General features: G+C 26.4%; 1 protein-coding gene across 1 annotated transcript; it reads left to right on the top strand.

Annotated features, from left to right (window-relative positions):
* The first annotated feature begins 1,384 nt into the window (after positions 1–1,384).
* Positions 1,385–23,109, top strand: LOC135924598 (denticleless protein homolog). The gene is made up of 14 exons (XM_065459683.1): positions 1,385–1,409; positions 1,451–1,548; positions 1,594–1,630; positions 1,668–1,748; positions 1,792–1,977; positions 2,022–2,087; positions 14,612–14,841; positions 15,958–16,028; positions 17,258–17,367; positions 17,691–17,936; positions 19,805–19,941; positions 21,523–21,609; positions 21,723–21,855; positions 22,217–23,109. Exons 2-14 carry the CDS (start codon positions 1,468–1,470, stop codon positions 22,861–22,863), a joined length of 2,112 nt encoding a protein of 703 aa, XP_065315755.1. The 5' UTR covers positions 1,385–1,409; positions 1,451–1,467; the 3' UTR covers positions 22,864–23,109.
* The last annotated feature ends 317 nt before the right edge of the window (positions 23,110–23,426 follow it).

Here is a 23,426-nt window from a genome sequence, read left to right as displayed (position 1 = left end):
ATTATAGTTATGATTAATATAATATTGGGTGATGGTTAACACTACCTAACACCCACAGATCGATCTAATTATTAATTTCCTGCAAATTTATTCAAATTATTAATATATTTTTTTATAACTCATATCTAATTTTTACAACATATTTTACCAAAACAATCAAATAAAGGAATATTTTAAATACGCCCCAATATTCAAGTATTATTAATATATTTTTTTATAATTCATATCTAAATTTTTAGAATATATTTTACCAAAACAATCAAATTAAGGAATATCACTTCTTGAAGTTTGTAATACCTCTCATAGCGAAATAGGAGAAATAAAATTGATTTTACTTAATATAATGCATTTTTTAATTGAAAAATTTGTTTTACACAAGTATCATTTTATTTCTCTTTTTCTCTGTCCCAAATTCAAGCAATTACGTATGTTGTCAGGGACAGATCGCAAAATGACGGAAAACGATTATATTAAATTACAAGAGGCTCAGGAAATAAATAAAATATCATCGACCAGTCAAATTACGACTGTTGTTAAACAAACTGAATCGTTTTATGACAAATGGGGCGATGGTAATTCTGGTAATATGTCAATACCCGATGATGAATATTATAATTACATAAATAAAAAAATAGATGAAACATTTAAGGTGGATAATTTGTTAGAGTGGTGGGCGGCTCACCAAAGCGAATTTCCAATTTTAGAAAAATTGGCAATTCCTGTTTCAAGTGCAAGCTGTGAGCGGAATTTTAAAAAATTCCGAGCCGGGCCTGAAATTTTTTTTAAAAAAAATATCCGGGCCGGGCCTTATATTTTTAACCCAGGCCGGGCAGGGCCTAAAAAATTTTTTTTTAAAAATATCCGGGCCGGGCCGGCCCTAAAAAATTTAAAACCGGGCCGGGCCGTGCAAATGGTACCTCTGCAGGTCTCTGATTTATATAAAGAAAATCTTATGCGAGATTTGAATAGCTCTGTATAATAAAACAAATAAAAAAAATATAAAATAAGTTAAATATTCAAATATACACTTTTCAAATAAAAAATTAGATATAAAATTAAAGAAAATTCAAAACATTTTTTTATTCATTAGTTCATAATTTTTGATCTGTAAATACATGCCCTACACAAGCCAGTATGGTCAAAACTCAAAAGCTGATACAAGAAATTTTTAACTAAAAGAGCACATGGGCTATAAAATATTCGAAATATTTACAATAATATATATTTTAGAATATTATATATGGCTGATATTTACTAAGTTTTATATTTCAAAAATTTAGTTATAAATATGGCTGTGATGATAGGTCAGCCGTTAGCACTATACAAATTTTATAAAATATAAAATTGTTTGCATTCATTAAAAACCCCGCGATAAACAAAAATGTTTAAATCATATGCTCTACCAATAAGTATAATTAAAAATTCTTTATTAATAAAAAAATGAGAATAGATGTCCAAAATTTAAAAATGAAGCTGTTAAATAATGTAATTAACGACTTTTATACATCAAATAGTGATAGACAATTAATTCATGGTGGAAATTTAGAAGTGTGATATTATTTTAAATATTAGATGATCAATGTTTATTTATAGATGTATTCATCACCTATAGTCTCTAAATTTCTTCCAGGTAAATAGAGACTTGAAAATTATAATAACTTATTTAGGTAAACCACATCTTTTAGCTATTGGGGATGAAGATGGATATTTTCATCTATATAACAATGACAAATTAAAAATGATTAAAAGTAATAGAATTTAAATTAATAATAAAAAAATTTTGTATTTTAGAAACCAGACTACATGAAAATTCAATATTTGATATTTGTTTTAAACCAAATGATAACTTTAAATATTTAACAGCTAGTGGTGACAAAGTGATTAAACTGTGGGACTTGAATTATGATGATAAATTTGTTGCATTTGAAGGCCATTATGGAAGTGTTAAATCTGTCAATTTTTGTTGGTGTGATAAAAGTTTTTATTTATTCATTTCAAATAATGTCAATAAATTTATTAAGATATTTTTGCATCAGGAGCCAGGGATGGTAGCATACGTATGTGGGATACAAGATATCCAATAAAAGGTAATTTTCATTGATATTATTTCTTGAATCTACCACATTATTTGATATTATTCCATTATGTGTTTTTTATGTGAAATTAGGTTTAATTTCTTAGAAATCTGTAATTTGAAATTAAAACACTTATAGATAAATATCATTTTTTTCTTATTTATTACTTTGATAAGTTTTTATCACAATATTTATACTAGACTGGGCCAATATTAAATATTGATCAAAATGGGAACAATAAAGTATTTTAAAACATATTGGATCAAGCCAATATTTTCAAAAAACCATATATAATCTTATATATTTATTGTTTATACATTATTTTTATTTTATATATAATTCATTAATGCATTATTAAAAGAAAAAAATTCAATTTATTTATAATGTTTAAAAAAACTAAAAGAATGGTATATTTTAGCCTACAAAACAGACTATGCAATAGTGTTGTTAAACAACTCATTTGCTGATTTTTAAAAACGGCTATTAGGAACAATATTATGCAAGCCTTAAGATTTTGCTCATAGGTAGCACAAAGGTTTGAACCTATTAATAAAATCTCGAGGCTTAGACAATATTTTTCTGGCGAAAATATTGAGTTAGCCATTTTTAAAAATCGGCTCAAATCGTGCCTTTTAACAACACTACTATGCCAGACCCTGATGTAGCCTTTTACAATTTTTTTTATAATTAAAAAATGGAAGATAAAATAAAAGGAATAAAAATGTAAAATATATAATAAAAAGTAATTTCAAACTCCTACTTAATGCTTACCATTTATCTTGTTTATAGTTAGAAAATGTCATATGTCATTTTTTTATTTCTGGAAGGGACACATCCCAAGATGACCTGATAGGAGAAGTCCAAAGATACCATACCTTAGACAGGACACATCCCATCTATCCCAAACTAACATTTTTGTTTTAATAATTTACTTATTACAAATAGATATTTTAATTATTTATCATATTAATTTAGAGCTATAATAAAATTTAATTATAGATTATGTGCAATGGAATATCCAGGATTTTGTTTTGGGACCCTTTAAGCATAATCTAAAATTTGCTAAAAAATAAAAATTCAATCTAAATTAACAAAAAAAGAAATCTAAATGTAAGATTTGAAAAAATAATTCTGGGGCCAGGTCAATTCTTAAAACAGGTCCCCTAAATACTTTACTGATAATATTGTTGGGGTAATTCCATACAAAATCGATAACTTTTCGGCTCAACCTTTTTAACGATAAAATTTTGTATACTGAGAGAATATCATTAGAAAGCATCGAATCCAAAATTTTAGCTTCCTAGTACTCATAGTTCCTGAGATATGAATGGTCAAAAGTGCCAAAAATGACGTTTTTTCGAAAAATGCGATTTTTTAAAATTAAGATAAGTTAAAAAATAATGATTTTAAAAATATAAGTTATATGTCAATTTATAACTCTATTAAGGGCCTTTTATTGGATATTAAAAATTTTTTCAAAATAATATTGTTGCGATTTTTATTTAAGTTATAAATTTTAAACATGAAAACTCCAAGTGTTTCGCTTTCCAAATTTTTTTGAATTTAATATTTTCTTATTCTCTAACCTTATATCTATTCATAAAAAAAATTTAAACTTGGGACAGCCATGGGTTTTTAGTTATTGCGATTTAAAAAATCAAAAAATAAATATTATTTTCAAAAATAGATGGGGCTCCTTTATAAAATAACGCGTTTTGTTAAAATTATTATTTTTTTTAAACTTTTTTCCATTTTAAACATAAATAATAAGGTTTTCCAGCATTAATAATTTTAAATTTCGTAAAATTATTTTATTAATTTGTAAATATAATAGATAAATAAAAATTCATGAAAGATATTACTTAATTAATAAATTCGTCTGAAGATTGAGAAATAGTCTCCAGAGTTGTTCTATCTACCGAAACCCATTGTTTAAACGTAATAAGAGCTATATCATTTTTTATAAATAATTTTTCAATGCGTTCTTTTAAGAGTGTCGAGCCAGGACACTCGCTACAGTCACCAAAATAACAGGTTGGTAATGGGAGGTTGCAAATCATTCTGCCTATAACATCTCTATAAGTTGTTAATATATCCTCACCATTTTTAGTCAATGTTGCTAATTCACAGCCTAAAATCATTAGTTAATATTCTGGTGTATGCTACAAACGCATACACTATGTGTTCCGATAGCCCCTGCCAATATGCAATTTTTTGGTCTTAAGCTTGCGAATTTCGAAAATCCAATTGTTATGCTTGAATTACTCTCCTTAAAATGACTATATAATTCTTTTAAATTATTAAGAACTAGCCTTTTTTGAGCGTTCACTCGTTCCCCCTTTTCAATGATAGATAAGCAATCTTTTTTTCCTGGTAATACCCTACTAACTTTATCACTGCAAAAAAAAACTTTTAACAATATCAACTGTTTTGATTGAGATATTTTGCAGGCTTTCGATTTGGAGTTGAAAGAATCCCCTTTTCTTTTAAAATGATTTTGGAATTATATGCCATATGATATGTAGCGTTGAATTCCGTTTTTATTTTATTTGCACTCCAATTAGGAGGCAGAATGGTCAGCAATTGATATTTTTTTATTTTTAGATAAATTAGGATAATGTAATTTCATATTGTTGAGTATATCATTATTGTCTTTTGTGTCCGATTCTGGATTGTTAATTATTATATCTGAAAGAGCTTTTGATATTTTTGCTATCTTTTTTTTTGGATAATTTTTTTCAGCTAGTTTTTTTTTCTTAATAGGAGATATTCCAATTTCGTTTAAGGTTTAATTGATTGTATCTATTGATGCGGATGCTGTGGGGATATTATTTACATATTCGCTATCAGAATTTATATTTTCAATATTTTTTTGTGATAAACGCTTACGACATTTATCACAAATATAGTGTTCCGCCTCAATGTTTGGAAATTGTGTCATCCACGTCGTAACTTTACGCAGGTTCTTTTTACAATAAAAGTGTTTAGATTCTTTAAAAGGATTTGCACATTTATATTTATACATAAATAATTTTAAGAAAAAATTAATATTGAAATATTTGTAAAATAAAAATTAATTAATATCAAGGCAGGTGCATGAAAACTTGTTATTATCTTTCAGAAATTAATTATATTTTCTTATATAGGAATTGTAACTATCTTTTTAGGAAATTAATCATTTATTATAAAAACTAATAATTTTTACAAGTTATCAATAAAGTAATAATAATAATAAGTAAGTCTATCAATTGATCTAAATAATATATTTTCATAATATTAATGCTGGAAAATCTTATTATTTATGTTTAAAATGGAAAAAAGTTTAAAAAAAATAATAATTTTAACAAAACGCGTTATTTTATATATGAGCGCCATCTATTTTTGAAAATATTATTTATTTTTTGATTTTTTAAATCGCAATAACTAAAAAACCCATGGCTGTCCCAAGTTTAAATTTTTTTTATGAATAGATATAAGGTTAGAGAATAAGAAAATATTAAATTCAAAAAAATTTGGAAAGCGAAACACTTGGAGTTTTTATGTTTAAAATTTATAACTTAAATAAAAACCGCAACAATATTATATTGAAAAAAATTTTAATATTCAATAAAAGACCCTTAATAGAGTTATAAATTGACATATAACTTATATTTTTAAAATCATTATTGCTGAAAAAGATTATAAGTCATTTTTTAAATAAACCAAGATAATGAATATATTTAGCTTTATTTGGCTGGATATGATACAAGTCTGTTTTTCCTCTACTTTTATATTACTTTCAACAAACTACCAAAAAGGTCTCATGTTTTGAATTACCATATAAATCTAATTTCTTTTTTTTAAATCGGATATATCATCCATTTTAAAAATGCTAGACCATATTTTTTTAAAAAATCTGTAAATAAATTATACCAATTTCTTGATAAAGGTTCAGAGATATTTCACTGAACCAGAACCCAAACCTGGACACTTTTTTAGAAGGAGGGTTCACAGCCCTGGATACAATACCCATTTAATATTTTTAAGGTAATTAATACTTATCAAAAATAATTTAAGATCCTAGATGGGACACATCTAAAAAAGTTTATATAGAGGGAGAATTTCCTGCCCCTTGACCTATTTTTTTTACCTACCTTATTTATGGCACTTTGATGTTAGATGGCCTTTGTACAATTAACAATGGAGAAATGATGTCTGTTACATTTTCTTGAGAATATGAATTTGTATTAACTAGGGTATCGATATCAGGGAAAGATCCCATTCTTTCTTCGTATATTGAGAAGTCAAGTAGAAGCTTCATGTTTATGTTCATCAAAGAATAAAAATGCTATCAAATCGATTATTTCAGAAAATTAGTTAAAAAATATTATGCTATTATTGGAAATTCTTGCAGATATTTACCCCAAAAGAAATTTTATATGAGGAGAGAAAATTCCAATCTTATAATTTGAAAATATGGACTAAGGCCAAGTTTGGTATAAATAATTTTTCCAAGTAAAAAAGTTCCAATTATATCAAGAGCCACTAGGAGGCTCCCACCAAGAATTCATCATTGAAATATCGTTTTTGATTTTATCACCATATTTTCAATCATTAATATTTATTCCATGCACAAAGTTTTTTGGAATATTTTTTTAAATAAATGAAAATGCAAAAATAGTGGAAACATTAGAACGGAGAAATACTAAGAGATATATGGGTCTGAAATTAAAACGCTAAAGCCTATAATAATTGAATAATAAGCGTTGATACCATTGCAGATGGGCCTTCATGACCCATGGATAAATATATATCTTTTTTAATAATAAAATTGGTATTTTAAAAAATATATTTTGCAGAGGAAGAAATAAAAACTAGCCGAAAACCGTAGAGAAGAGACGTCCATTTAATTCAATCTTATATTTTTCATCGCTTTATATGGTCTAACTTTCCTTTGATTATTTTGATAGAAAATCAATTTTAAAAAAATGCATTCTGCAGCATAAACTTATAATAACATTTTATGACATTAAAAAGACATTAACATTAATTTTTGATGTAAATGTGGATGGGGGAGGGAAATAACCCCGATCAGTGATTTCTACAACGAGGAAGGATAGGGTACATCAACTATTCAAACGCATATGCAGTAATTTGATGTGTGTGAGGGAGTAATAATTAAATTTATTTATACAAATTATTCTAGGAGTCATTTAAGAATAATTTAAGTTTCATAGATTTATTAAGACTAGTGACTAGTGTTAATGAACTGCTCTATTTAAGCCGATTTTTAAAAACGGCCGACTCAATATTTTATCAGGAAAAATATAACGCAAGTCAATATTTTGATCATAGATGGCACAAAGGTTTGGACATCTATTAGTGAAATTTCATAGGCAATATTTTTATGGTTAAAATCTTGAGTTAGCCGTTTTTAAAAATCGAATCAAACGAGCCATTTAACAACACTACTAATGATAATGACTATAAAATACAATTTCTAATAAATATAAATTATTTATAAAATATTAAATATATATAATCGGCGTATGAATCATATAAAATAATGTCTCGAAAGGACATTGTAAAAAAGGATAAATTTTTTAAATATATAAAATTTGATATATAAATTTAAATTATATTTTAAAAAAAATATTGAAAATATAGATTAATGCTCAAAATATTCATAAAAATTATTGCATTTATAAAATTCCAAAATATTCATGAAAAAAATATTGTGTATCTAAAAATTAGTGTAGTTATACTGCTCGATTTGAGTCAATTTTTAAAAACGACTAACTCAATATTTTAGCCAGAAAACCATTGCCTAAACCTCGATTTCGCTAATAGGTATTCAAGCTTTTGTGCCATGTAGGAACAAAATATTCCGGCTTATAATATTTTCCTGGATAAAATATTAAATTAGCGGTTTTTTAAAAATCAGCTCAAATCGAGTCGTTTTAAAAAATATAATTAAGAAGCATATTTTAAATTTATAATATAAAATTCAATATTCTTGGGATCCCTGTTTATATTAAGAAGGGCTAACACCCATCCGATCTATTTTCAGAGGTAGAACTCCTTAGTAATATTGTTAAACGGCTCAAATAGAGCCGATTTTTAAAGCAACTAAAATTTATTATCCAGAAAAATATTACGCGAACTTGGACATTTTCCTTAGAGGTCTGCAATGGACGGGTTTTTAACTTGCCAATACGGGTCTGGTAAAATATCTAAAGTAATGACCGAGCTTGGGCGGGGGAATTTTTACTATTTTTCAGTAGTTTTATTTCATAATATTGCATATAATATATGTTTAATTAAAAATACATCAAAATTAATAAATAACCAACTCAGCATTAAAATAATTTTAAACATTAGGCGGGCTGGAGAGTTAAACAAGACTTATAGATAAATAACCGGGTGGGTAAATTAAAAAAAAATTTAAGCAGGCGGGTGACCCGCCCATTGCACATCTCTAGTTTGGGCATCTATTAGAAGATCTATCCATTAATTATTTTTTGAAATCTCGAGGCATCGGCATTATTTTCTAATTTTTAAAAATCGGCTGAAGTCGAGCTATTAACAACACTAGTTATCAGGTATGTATTAATACTTGTTAAAAAAGGAAATGTTCATTTATTGTTAGAAAAATATATAATAATACATTAGATTAAGTCTTAAATTTTAAAATTAATTTTTTGGAACATTATCAATCATATTTTACCTTTTATACTATAATTTGCAATAATAGTAATGCATCATGGAATACTTTAACATCCATCAAAAATCTGCCAAATAATTAATTTTTCTCTAACAAGATTAGAAATAAATTAGGAAGGATTGCGGTGACAATATTTGCAGATTTGTAAGTGCTGCCTGATTAATTAAAAACCTTTCATTCATTTTTGTTATAAAAGTATACAAGAGAGAGGTAAAGAGATTTATTCTATGGTATTTTTCGACTGACCCGTATTAATATTGGAACGATAAGATGCGAGTCTTGGAAGATAAATATTAAATTCATTTTGACTCAACATTGATATAGTTAATGAAAATCGACATTCAATTACTTGGTTGGTTCGAATTAGAATGATTTTTGGTCGAAAAATGAACCAGAACCAACCCAGCCAAATAGGTCGATCTGGTCAACCAAATCCATAGACCCGAGCACCAACCCAAAACCAACTTATTAATATAACATTTATAATATTTTTTTGATATAAAATATGGGCCTATTTTACTGGTTAAAGTAAAATCTATATAATTATTTTATATATTTTTATTTTACTTATTGCTCTAGCTTACACCCAGATAGAATAAAAATTAAAATAATGAGAAAGGAATTATTTTATTTATTTTAATTTTTAACATTGTTATAAAAATGTGTTTTAACATTAACATTTTCATTTTATAAGTACTACTAGTCATGGTGAACAATTGAATATATAATTTAAATTCATAATCAATTAATTATAATTTAGAAGAATTAAAAAAAATTTCAGAAAATCAAACTAGTATTTTGTACATAAATCTACCCAATTTTTTTAAATTTCTAATTATCTTTATAAAAATAAATAATTGTTTTGTTAAAAAAAATATCATGGTTTGTCAAGTGATAAGATCTATTTTTTATTTATTTTTAATTTATTGACCCGTAAAAATTCCATCAAAACTCTCATAATAAAATTTTGGAATACCTAATAGTAAATTAATGTTTTGATATATTAAATACTTTTTAAAATTTCTATTTCCTTTTTACACAATGATCGGAGATGTTTTTTTTATAGATCCATTCCAAAAATTTTTTTTAGAGTGTTAAAAAGTACAATATTTTCTGAAATTTAATCATTATTGACATTCTATATTTCTTTTAAGCAAAAAAAATTATTATTGCCAAAATCCGAGTTAATTTGGATTTAAAAAAAAAATTTTAAATTAAGGAGATCGAAAAATGTCTGTCCCATTTTTTTTTGATAATGTCATTTCAAAATTAGTATCCCTTAAGTAACAATTTCATTAAAATTATTTTATTTATTCTATGTCAATAAACTATTCACAAATATTAATAAATGATTCAATTCAAAATGAATATCAAAACTCAAAAGATAACTTTTTAACAAATTTTTATTATTGATGATTAAAATATCGAGTACATTTGTCCAATCTAGTTCGTAATGTTATTTAATAGTAGTGCACTGAAGGATCTTTCCATCGATATTCGAGTAAAAATCAGCTTGAACTACTCGCTAGAGGGTATATAATTCAGGTTCTTGAAATTTTTTGGATAGCCAAGATAGCAAAATATTTTGATGGGAAAGCAATTTTCGGTTGTATTTTAAGCAATTAATTTTTCTCGTAATCATTAACGAATTAAGGTTAAATCTTCACCTGCATTGACCCAAATGCACCTTCTAACCATAACGTCGATGCCCTCGCCCTCGCTGAATCCCGCAAAACCATAAAGTACAGTTCCTTAGACCCTTCTTTCTTATTCATACCCATCGCCTGCACCATTCTCACCACCTTCGGTAGCAAGGCTCAACGTTTTTTCAAAGATTTAGGCAAGCGGATCCGCGAAAAAACCGACCAGCCAAAGGAATCCCTCTTCTTACGCCAAAGACTTGCTACCGCCATCATTCGTTCCAACTATCTAAGCTTCATCTCTTCCATTGAATAACCTCCCATTTTCCAAGCTTCATTTTTTTTATCCCCTATCCTTTCCCGTAAATTATATTTCTACAATTTTTCACCTTTATTTATTTTACCTTTTTAAAAAATTAATTATTTGCTAATATATTTTGACATCATATCATATCAGTAAATATTCAAATAAAGTATCCCATGACCGGAAAAAAAAAATAACAAATAAATACATTTTCGGCTCAAAATTAAATTCAAGCCAACTATTGGACCAACTAATTAGAGCCAAATAATAGGACGATTCCAACTCAAGCCAAAGCCAACTCACTAGAGCCTAATCCAATTTTTACTACTTTAGGTCAGACCCCGAAAATTACTGATTAAATAAACATATTACCCGCATTTTTTGATCATACATAAATTATAGATATCTAAAAACCGTTAAATTCTTATAATAAAGTTAGCCCGGTCCTAGAAGATAATTATTTCGAATTCGATACTATATATTTAATTATTATTGAATTGAACTACTCTACCTCTAGTTTTTAAATTGGTTTATCGATCAACTCGAGTTTGCGACTATGTAAAGTAAAAATTATCAAATATTTTTATCTCAAGATAAGAACGTTTTATAAAAAATAAGGATCATTCTTTTTTTAATACGATAATGTGAATATTAAACTATTCGTCCTCTAGTTTTTTATTTGGGTTCCCGATCACAACTTGAGTTCGCCACCCGAATTGCTAGTTTAAAGTAAAAATTATACAATATTTTCAGATTATAGAAACAATTTTTAGCAGAATATTCGCAATAAAATATTCTAAGAAGTTGGTTTTGTGTTGGTGCTCGAGTCTATGGATTTGGTTAACCAGATCTACCTGGGGTTGGTTCTGGTTTATTTTTTCGACCTAAAACCAGGGTCATGTTCATGTAAAATCAACTATTTAACCACACCAACATTTGCCCTAATTTTTTAAGTCCCAATATAATGCTTTCAGCTATTCTCATAGTGTTAATCATATCGATGCTATTTTTTTGAAACATTTTACTTTAATTTTACAGTGAAAAATTTCAAGTTAGGGAAATTTTAACGTCAAGGAAGATATTAATGATAAAATTAGTAGTGTATTTATACCTGTGAATGTGTAAATGTAAATTTTGAAAAATATTTTAGCCGATATCTATATTTTTGGTTCTGGATAGGGGTCATCTTCCTGTATCTCTTGCTGCATACGTGGCTGCAACTACTTTTAAATTTACGAGGGGCACAATATACCAATTTTTTTTATAAAATATGAAAAACTATATTTTTGAATTTTTTAGTTATATTTTAAACAGTACTATCGACCTTTTCATATTATTACTTCATTAGCGTACGCAGCGGGTTGGGGGGGGCAGGGGGACAAAATCCCCCCCCCCCCCAAGCCAAAAAATGCAGATGGCGGATTATATTTTTCAAAAATATTATTGTTAATATTAATTTATATTTGTTAATATTTATTCCTATCTCATATATATATTTAATTATATTTATTTATCACATTCATCTACTATATTTTATCAATTAATTTTGATTTCAAGTTTTCCTTGGCGTAATTTACCTATTATTTACAAATTTTAGTGGCGTATTATTTATCTAAATTTCTAATCAAATAATAATTATCTCTGATGTCCAACAGGGAGAAAGAAATTGCAAGCTTGCCCAACGAAATCGAGTCTCCTCCATCAAGCAGTAACAGCTTTTATGGAGTATGAAGAGCCGATTATTAATGCTATTGTTGAATTATCACAATGGTTGAAAGAAATATTTCCTCAGAAGCAAGAAAATTATTGGATTCAATACTTATTCCAAATTTTTTTTCTCATTGAATGTATTATTTAATTATACAACTATTTTATGTAATACTTTTTAAAAACATGACATTGACTTGATTAAGAAGGTGAGAATAGCGGAGAGCATTTTATTAGAACTCAAGGAAATTAGAGCTAATGTTGATGAAGAATTTTATATTTTATGTATTATTGTTGAGTCAAAAGCAGAGCTATACGTGTTTAATATTTGCCCCCCTCGACTTGCAGCAAGCAAGCTCATCGTCAAAACATTAATATAGGATCAGTAGAAGAGTATTATAAAACAAATTGCCCCTCTCTTAGATACATTTATAACTCAAATAAATGAATGGTTTTTAATTCTTCATGCAGCACTTACAAATCCGCATATATTACTTCCACAAAAGCCTTTCCAACCTTTTTCAGATGGTGATGGAAAAAAAAAATATTTGTTAGATTTTTATCACGAAGATGTTAAAATATCTTATGATGCCTTATTAGCTGAATAACTATGATTAAAAGATTAACTATGGTTGATACAGTCCCAAAAAGTGCTATGGATGCTTTACATTATTTCAAACAAATTTTAGATTATTCCCAATGTATTAAAATGGTTATATAATATTAGCAACTCTTCCCATTAGTAAACTAATGAGAGAACATTCTTTTTTTAAGAAGAATAACAGTGCCCTGCAGAGGTACCATTTGCAGGCCCAGATTTTAAAAAAAAAAATTTTTCGGCCCAATTTTTTTAAAAAAATTTTCAGGCCCGGCCCGATTTTTTTTAAAATAAATTATATTTATTTTTGATTTTTATAGCTAATATTTGGGATTTCAAATTTTTAGTTTTAAAATATACAGCTCGGCCCGGATATTACTTTAAAAAAATTTCAGGGCCAGCCCGGGTGTTTTTTTAAAAAAAATTTTGGGCCCGGCTCGGATATGTTTAAAAAAATTAAAATACAGTCAGGCTCGGGAGCCGGGCCTGCAAGTCTCTGAAAAACATATCTATGAAATACAACTTCTGAAAGTAGATTGAATGATTTGGATCTTGAATATTCATAGGCATTTAACGCCAAGCAAGGATAGATAATTGAAAAATTAGCTCAAAACATACAAAATACAATTATTCCCTAAGAAACATTTTGTGTATTAATTTATATTTCCAAGATTTAAATTTTTTATACTTTATATATTTTAAAGGCTCAAAAAAATTCAAATTTCAATTTGGGTCATTTAAGTGATTCATATCATGGTTATATTCATTTTATATTTTATAATTCACATTTATTTTATAGTTTTTCAATGCCGGTTTATATATATAATTTTTTTGTAATTCACATAATTTAAAATTGTGTATTAGAAAAGTTATTAGTCCTAATAAATTTATGCTTAGTATTTTTAATTAACAATAATATTTCTTAAAAAATTTTATTATCCCCCCCCCAGACCAAATTCCTGCGTACGCGCCTGTTTTACTTAATTAAAAGTTTCAAATAAAGCCACTTTTTGGGGGGAGAGGATATTAATTTATAGGCCTAGTGGTGTATAAGAGCTTGTGATCTGCATCGGGTCTAATTTTTTAAGCCCGGCCTGGTAGAATTTTTTTTATCTGTCCTGAAAAGCCCGACCTTAAATAAAATAAATATTATTTGTCAGCCGGCCCAGCAATTTATTAAAATATTTAATATTTCTTTTGATTGTAATAAAAATATTTTTCAAATAAAAAATATTAGCTCATTGTTTTATGCAAGAATTTTAAAATATATCAATTTATGTATCAAAATATATATCATATTTAACCCGGCTCGAAATTTTTTAAAAATATTCTCAGTCCGAACTGATATTATTATTTTAAAATAGACCCACCCAGCCCGAAATCTGTACATACCGGACCGTGATTTGCGGATCTTTAAAAAGAGTCATTGACTCCTATAACACAATTCTCTAATTTAAAATATGGTCTCTCTCTGTTTTGAATAAATCATTTATTAAAGTTTTTTGATTATTATGACAATGTGTCTACATTTTAAATAATTATATATTTTTTAAATTTTTATTAATTTTTCAATTCTCGTTGTAGCTAATGATTATATATACAATGCTCACATGACTGACTCCGGAGTGGCTGCCAAATCCTCACCTGCTTCAAAATACTATAGGAAGAAGATAAAAACACATTTTAATTCTGCTAATATTTGTCTCCATAATACGAGTATAAAGGATATCACACTACGCGGGAAAATTAAAGATTACGTGATACTGAATTATCGGTATTCCACGCATTCCGAAATCATTTATCTGCCCAGATATGTAAGTTATAAAAGTTAGACTAAAACAATTAATAGCTTCTTGTGCTTACAAATTGAGCAGTAACGTATAGCAATATTTCTATATAACGCTTCGTTGTTTAAATTAGAGTTTAAAACAAATTTGAGCGAAAATCTTTTTGAAAAGAGATTTTTGTCTAAATTTTAAAAATGTCAAAATCTTTTGCAATTTTTATGCAGAAATTTCTAAAAATTAAATTTTTTTTTTTAATTTAAAAAAATAACATTAAATACTAATTTTCAAGAATTTTTTTAATATAGAGGGATGGCAAATAGTAACCAATCAGCGGTTTGGTTTGGATTGGACCATACCACAAACCGGATTAATATAAATTTTAGAATTGTCCTACCAAAACCTACCTGACTTGTTGGGGTTTTGGAAATCGAGTTTCATCAAACCAGAACTTATTTCTATACGGCTTCTGGACTAGAAGTCTACAATTGGCTAGTTTTTAGCTACATTATTTTAGGAAAAATTAAATCTTTCGCCTCATTATTTTTTTAAAAATAATTATCCATTACTCCTAACTAAGAATAAAAAAGGATTAGAACCTTATAATTAGAGATGCAATGGATCCCGATTAATTTCCAAAAATTTTGCTCACACCAGAACGAGTCCGCTATGAGATCCTAATCCTATCATATAAATTTTCATTAACAAATTTAATTCTACAAAATATTATGCCAACAAAAATCAATCTGAAAGTTTTTAAAAACTTATTGACTATACTTTATTTATCTACAATAAACATAACAATTTAATACAAACAATTTAGTAAATGATCAAAAGCTAAGATAATATCAATAAAATATAAAAATAAATTAAAAGGTAATAATAGCAATTTTTAAAAAAATAACGAAAAGGAACATTTCTAATATCCTGGCAAAATTCGCCTTAAACCTCAAAGTCTGTAGTTGTGATGTAAATGTTTGCACGATACTAGAAAATAAGAATATAGTTATTTCTTAATTTTAATTAAACAATAGAAAATTAGAGCAAACATATATTTTAGGACGAAACGCTTAAAAGTTAAAACCAACCCTAATTTGATATTTTTATTTAAAAAATAATTATATATATATGTATAATTTTTTTCAGAAAAAATTCTCAGTTACTTGCGTACTATTTCAATCAGAAAATAGGTTGATATCATGCGGAGCTAGCGACGAGTGAGAATTATATAAATAATTAACATTAGTTTTCAAACCAAAAATATTTTTACCACCATTTCATTTGAATAAGATAATGATGAGTAACATCATACTTATTCTCCTAATTTTAAAAAAATTCATTAGGCTATCCGAAAAGTAGATTTTTTGACAAGAAGTTCGATTTTAATAATGACCGAGCAAAACTTCTTGAGCTTATACTTTTCTCAGTCACTAATTTGTTAAAATATTTTTGCGAGGTCCTAACTATTAATAAGGAATAGGCCGAAAACTAAGCCAAATGAATCAAATGCTAAATAATAAATTATCACGTAATAGCAAATTGGTGTAAAATTTAAAAAAAATGATTTTTTTTTATTTCGCCTAACACCACAAACTGATTTCTTACTAAAGGTCTGACTCAAGTTTACACAAACTTACGTTGAGCCTAAAAATTGCATTAAATTCATATCTATCGCTAAACATCATTTCTCTTAGTTTTAGCTAGGTCATAAAATAAAAATAAATTAGTTTGTTAAAGAAATTTTATGCGAATTTAAATATTTTGCCAAAATATTTTTTTGTTAACAGGAAAAAATATTAAGATAAATTTATGTAACATATGTTTTTTTGTTACAATTTATTTCTGTGTATGAAAATGGCAAAAAATAAAATCGACAATATTTCAATGGGGGGAGGGGGGTAGATATTTTATGGAGGGCTTAGCTTCCAAATGCCCCACCCCTAGTAGTTGTGGCCCCGAATGAGGTTCATGATCATGAATAAGTAGCTTAGACTATGAATTAGGTATGATATTAATTTGGCAGCCCCCTTAATAGTCTAATTTAATAACCCCGAGCTTCAATTCATCATAAAATAAAATGGAGAATAATATTTTCGTTTTTTTATTAAAATAAAATGATAACATTTCTCTAGTAATACATTTATTTAGTTTATATTTTTCAATTAAAAATTTTGACCCGGATTCTGGTCTTAAAATAAAAAAAATTGGACCGGGCTTGGGCCTACAAGGGAATTTTTTTTTGGGGGGAGGGGGGGTCCTAAGTGGAGCTTTAATTTATACTACTATATTAAAAAAATTAAATAAATTTTAGTTATTTTTATTTATTAAGACGGCCAATATAGTTTTTTAAAAAAAAATTATTTATTTCAATGATAGGCTGTTTTTTATAATCTTGGCAGATAAGGTATATCATTATCCATTTACGATGTTATTTTTTAAATTTCAGCAAAATCAAAATTTGGGATTTGAGGAAGACTCATCAAATTCACACTGATCAAGGTATTCCTGCTGAAATTATGGTAGCTAACAATATAGCAGTTTCGAAATATGTAAATGGTAAAAGTATATAAGCGATAAAAAATACTTAAATAAGACATTAAACCACCATTCTACCCTATATATTAAGAAAACGTATTCTTTAGGTTGTAGAAGGTTTTTTTATAGTTTTCTATTGTTTTAAAAAAAATATACATAAATTTTTATGGACTATTTAATTCCACTAAACGCTTTTTTATAAAGTATTATAACCTTATTATTTTTTTCATTTATTTGGTTTAAAAAAGTGCTGTATCTGATTAAATTATTTAAAAAATACAAACAAATGGTATACTTACAATATTTAAAATTAAGAAACTATTTTATTAAATCATAAAAATAAGACATATCACCAAAACCTAAATTTCAAGGTTACACGGATCTTAAATTGGATTGTACGAGAACCAACATATTCGCAAATTCGTACATGGGGCAAATTGTTCACACCTTCGATACAACTATATTACCTTGTACTGATCTCCCTAATAAAAGACATAGTCACAACTATTACAAAACTCCTATTTTTCAAATACGATCCAGCGAAAATAATTTCAACACCTTAAATTGTACCAATGATGGGAATCAAGAAAGTTCCATTTTTTAAATAAAATTGACCTTTAAGAGTTAAATTTTTGTCCCATATTATGGATCTTTTAAAGTTCACAAAAAAATTGTTCACATACTCGTATTTGCTTCTTTGTAATTAAAATGAATAAACAAATTTTCTCAGGGTAATATCAAATTTAACGTTAATTCTTTACTTTTGAAGTAATGCTATTTCCAAAAATTTGTTTAAAAAATATAATTATTTATTATTATAATATTACGTAATAATAAATAAAATGTGGGAGATATAATATTTTTTATTTTTGGATATTGAATAATGTAATCTAAATATATACAATCTAAACTGGTAAAAATATGATCCATGATTGAGTTTTTGTAATCCTATTAGTTAGATGGATAAAGAAATACTTAAAAAAGTATTTGAAAAACAAAATAGTACTCACATTTAATCCTGGGTATCTAAAGGAGACTAGATTACATTTTAGTATTCTTATTGTTGGGATCGATAATGACTTACATTTATACATTTTATGAGAAAAAATTATTATTTTAAAAAGTGTAAACCTATACCGACGATTATTATTTTATAAAAACTAATTTTTCTGAAAATTCGTTTACAAATTATATTATTAATGTATAACTAAATTTAATTTATAAAGGGGAAATGGAGACGCAAATTATATTTTTGAGTAATTATGGTTTTTGATTAGGGCTGTGCCTATCCACATATTTTTCCGATCCGATATTGGTTCAAACCCGATCCGATATTTATATTGATTTTTCGCCACCTACCTGTGAACCAAATGTAATCAAGAAATCAATATTTTTTATGCAAATTCGAATTATGCATTTAATTTAATTTTTTTATTTCTAAAATAATTTTAAAAAGTTTACGGATATTGGTAGTATTGAATAAAATTTTCATTATTCCTCCCCATGAAATTAGAATTCCACAGATAACGCATTTTACAAAATTATGTTTTTTGTAAAATATTTCCATAATTCAGATACCATATTTAAAAAAATTCTTTTATTTAATATATAAATAATAAAATTGGCGTTATTATTTAAAAAGATCTAAAATAAATAAAAAATGGGTGTTCCTTTCTATTTTTATAAAAAAACTTTTAAAATACTATAAATCTATTTTAAAAAAATAAAATTTAAGGGGTGTTGTGCATTTGCGTTGTTTTAAAAAAAAATATTTAGAATATTATTAAAAAAATAAATATACATAAAATAATTAAAAAAATAAAAGTAAAAAGATCGGATCGGATCGGGGTTTTTACAGGTATCAGCCTGATCCGATATTTTTAATAAAACGCTAAATATCGGTGCCGATCCGATTCCACATTTAATATCGGCACAGCCCTATTTTTGATATACCTCAGGAAAAATAAAATAATTAGTTAAAAAAATGATTTTTCTTATGTAACACTGCCTAATTTTTAAAACCAATTAAGTTGTACATTTTTTGAGCCACATTTTTACAATGTTTAAATTTCTTATAAATAGTATTGTTAAACAGCATTTAACGGATTTTAAATTAAGATTTTTGCCAAAATAATATTAATGCAGCCCTCGAGATCGATAATAGATATCCAAACCCTTCTGCTACCTATGAAAGGCTTGCGTAGTATTTTTGATGCGTCTAACAACACTACTTACAAAAAAAATCTTATATCTAAGATGAAAAAGGAATCCCGTTTTAGTGGCCTATACGAATTTTCAGAATAATGAGTTTTTATTAAAATGCATATGATCCATTAACATTGATTATTTCATAATAAATGTTAAAATTATTTGCCATTTTCAGATCAGATCATCCAAATTTAAAAATATTTGTTTATTTCTTACAATTTAACCGATTGTAAAAAAAATTTCATATAAGGTACTTATAGCGGTGAAGGTTTTTCGAGTAACATGGGTACTAATTATTGTTCTATGTTTTACGATCGAATCGATGTCAGCTCCAATGATTTACTCTTGTTATCCGGATCGGCGACAGGAAAATGTTATTTGTGGAAGGTTTAAAATATTTAAAGTTGATTTTTGTGAAAAATAGTAATTTTTTCTAGGACATTTTTTTTAAATTTGAAAATTTTGTTCTTACCTAAAAAAAGGTTATTTGATTTATCTGACTTTTTTGATTTAAATAAAGTTTTTTTAAAGGTCATATGATCAAACCTTTAAACCTATTAAAGAGACCTTCATATTTCTATTTAAATATAAATACATAAGTATTAAATTTTAAACATTTTACATATATAAGATATTTACAATTTGAAAAGATGGATTTTATTTAAAAAATACAAAAATAATTTTAATCGCTCAGCTACAAGCGTAGTTACGGATAGTGCATGGAACATATTGAAGACGAGGAATACTATTAGAATAAATTCTGATTTAGGAAATATTTTAACTTTCTCATATCATCCATTTAATCTACTATGATTTAGTTTAGAGGTAGAAGTATAAAGGAAAAATTTTTTAATATTTAGAAACCATTTTGCTACTACTTAAGAATGATGCTAGAAGGTTAAAAACACCATAACAGATAAGTATCCAAAAACCCAAAAAATTTATGACAAAAAAATTTACCAAGAAGTTATAAATATCAGCCTCAAGATCTTTTAAAGATGTTAATTTTAATCACAAAATCCTCTTATGCATTGCAAAAAAAATCATCGAACATATCAAATTGTGTCGAACAATGACTGGCACACTCTTTTAAACATTTAGCTAAATCATTATCCATAAATAAATTAGAAAAAAAAATGGTCTATCATATTAAATGATGTCTAGAATCTTGAATGGTGGAGATCTGTAAATATAATCTTTGCTGGTGATAATTGAAATTTAATCCTAACTCTTTGATATAGCTGCTTCTATAGAAGGAATGTTTTCCTTTTTAAGCCTATATTTTCAAATTAAGAAACAGTCTTACAATAGAAAAAGTTAGAAATTAGTTTTTTTATAAATTAATTTATGATAAAATTTTGTATATTTAATTTATAATTGCTGAAATTAACTTTAAAGAAGGAATATTATCTGTATGTCGTATTGAAATATGATGAGGATTTCAAATCTCTCAATTTTAAATCATTTACTGACGGCGATTAATGCATTTGAGCATGAATAGACGATCCTCCGATTTTCATACACTTTTGCCAATAACTTACATATTTATATAAATTTATAAATTAAAAAAAATACTCGTCATGGTGAAATTATCTGAAATTCATAGGGTAGATATTTTATAAAAAAATTTTAAATTAAAAAATTGTCCTAAGATTCCTAATCACTCACCATGGATTTCATATCCTAATATTAGTATGTAATAAATTGATAAAAAAGATTGTTTAATTTTTAATCATAGGAAAGTTCACTAAATAATTTTAGCTTATTAACAGTTTAAATAATATTACAAAGGTTTTTGTAGTAAAATGTCAAGTGATAAATTTTAATGATTGTTATGTTTAGTTGGAATAAAAAAAATTGATTTGGATCAAATTGATTTTTATTTCCACACCGTGCTTACTAGAACCTTTTTGCATTCCCCCTACTCAGCACCTATTTCCATGTTAAATGTTTTATTTTTTGATCTAGATTGACGAACAAAATAGCCATGCTACAGAAATTGTCAAAAATCATACTTCTGAAATTTCCTGCGTCGCTTGGAACGGTTTATCTCAGGTAATTTTAGAAAGAGATAAAAAGGTGGTTTGAAAAAAAAAATATATTTTTTAAAGAAAATATTGCAAAAAATAATTCCCTCCTAATTTAATTCATTTTATATTTATTTTCAGTTTGTGATGTGCGATGCTAATAGCGTACAGATGTGGAATTTAGTTAATGATATCAAAACATTAAATGGAAAAGAGATATTACCCATCGCCAATATTAATCTTGTTTCAAAATATCAAATCAAAGACAGAGATGGTATATTTAATTAAAAAATTTTTAATTCTTCTCAAACAAGAAAGATTATTATCATTTGATAAAGGTTAATAAGTTCAAGAAAAAAGTAAACAGAAATGCTAAAAAGAATAAAAAATTTAATGTTGAAGTATAAACGCAGCCAAAAGGTTGGACTTGACTGTTTTTGTAAATATCTTTAAGTTAATAAAATATATTCTCATACACTCCCCGACCCCTCTATTAAAAATTACAATGTGTCACTAGAAACAATAATTTAAAAGAAAAATAAGTATACATTTTTTTTCAAATAATTATAACATAAATTCAAAATTTTCAAAAAAAATATTTAAAATTTAAAAAAAATACAATTTTTATTGAAAAGATCTCTGCCAAATACAAGCAGAAACCAATTTATCTCTTCCATTTTCTTCGTCAATATTGCTACCCCATCATCAAACAAAAAATATCGATATTTTAGAAAATAATTTAACCTCAAATTTATCGAATACAACTTTCTATAGTGTTCAATTGGCAACTCCTACCCAATATTTACCAAATTATCACGATATGAAACAAAATTTTAGCCATCGGCGCAAAGGTCCCAATTTTAAAGAAGTTAAACAACCAATCAAATTGTCAAGCTCTGAATTCGAAAAAATAATTCCGAAGTCTCAGGATAAAAGCATAGTACCCCGGATCCAAAATAAAAGCACACTTAAGCGTTTAACTCGAAATAAGGGCAAAAAGACGAGTAGTAGTAAGAAAAGGAGTAAAATGGAAACCCATATTAAAATAGTGAAAAATAGTTCAAAAGGGATGGTTAAAACTACTCTACACGGCCATAATTCCTCTTCCACGCTGAAGGATATAAGCAATACATTGACATCTGACAATAAATTAATCGACATTGACCCTGGTGAAGTCGAGCAGATTAAAGGTGGTAGATCAAAATCGACAAATTCTGACAAAATACCTTGCGCTTCTCCTGGCAAAACTATTTACGATTATTTTAGACCAATTACCCCTTAAAGATTTTTTTTAAAAGAAATTTTCACTTTTAAATAATTTATAAACCTTTGTAATATAATTATTATATAAAATGTATTATATAATATACCATATTTATAGGATTTTTTTAATAATGTAAATAATAATAAAATCTATTTCAGTAAAATTTTGCTTAATGACTATTAATGAAACCTTTTTTTATATCCACCACGAGTCAAAATAGTTTACCCAAACAGAACTTTAAAATAATTTAAAAGAATTCATAGAATATCCTCCCCAAATCAAATTAATCCAGTTTTCATTAATAAAATCTGGAAATTTAACTTTCATTTGTCCAAAATTTGTTACAGCTTTAAAAACATTCACACATTGTAAATCTTATTCTAAATTTAACTTTTAGAATATCTTTGAAAGGTTTGAGCATGTTTTTTATATTTATCGACATAGAAAAACTATTTATTTATTTTCTTATGTTTTCTAAATAATCTATGAATTTGTTTTCAAGATCCTCAAATAATTTGTATTTCAGATAAATTAAATTGGACTAATATATATTATCCCCACTTTATAAAAGATATAATTGA

The sequence above is a fragment of the Gordionus sp. m RMFG-2023 genome, chromosome 2, assembly GCF_954871325.1.
Source record: "Gordionus sp. m RMFG-2023 chromosome 2, tfGorSpeb1-WG-v2, whole genome shotgun sequence".
In the NCBI taxonomy this organism is placed as follows: domain Eukaryota; kingdom Metazoa; phylum Nematomorpha; class Gordioida; order Chordodea; family Parachordodidae; genus Gordionus; species Gordionus sp. m RMFG-2023.
This window is presented reverse-complemented; position numbering and strand designations above follow the sequence as displayed.

Excerpts from the sequence above, each read along its gene's own strand:
- LOC135924598 (XM_065459683.1), top strand. The coding sequence starts at position 1,468 with ATGAAGCTGTTAAATAATGTAATTAACGACTTTTATACATCAAATAGT. Across the intron at positions 1,549-1,593 it reads TTCATGGTGGAAATTTAGAA|ATGTATTCATCACCTATAGT; the intron begins GTGTGATATTAT and ends GTTTATTTATAG. Across the intron at positions 1,631-1,667 it reads AGTCTCTAAATTTCTTCCAG|GTAAACCACATCTTTTAGCT; the intron begins GTAAATAGAGAC and ends TAACTTATTTAG.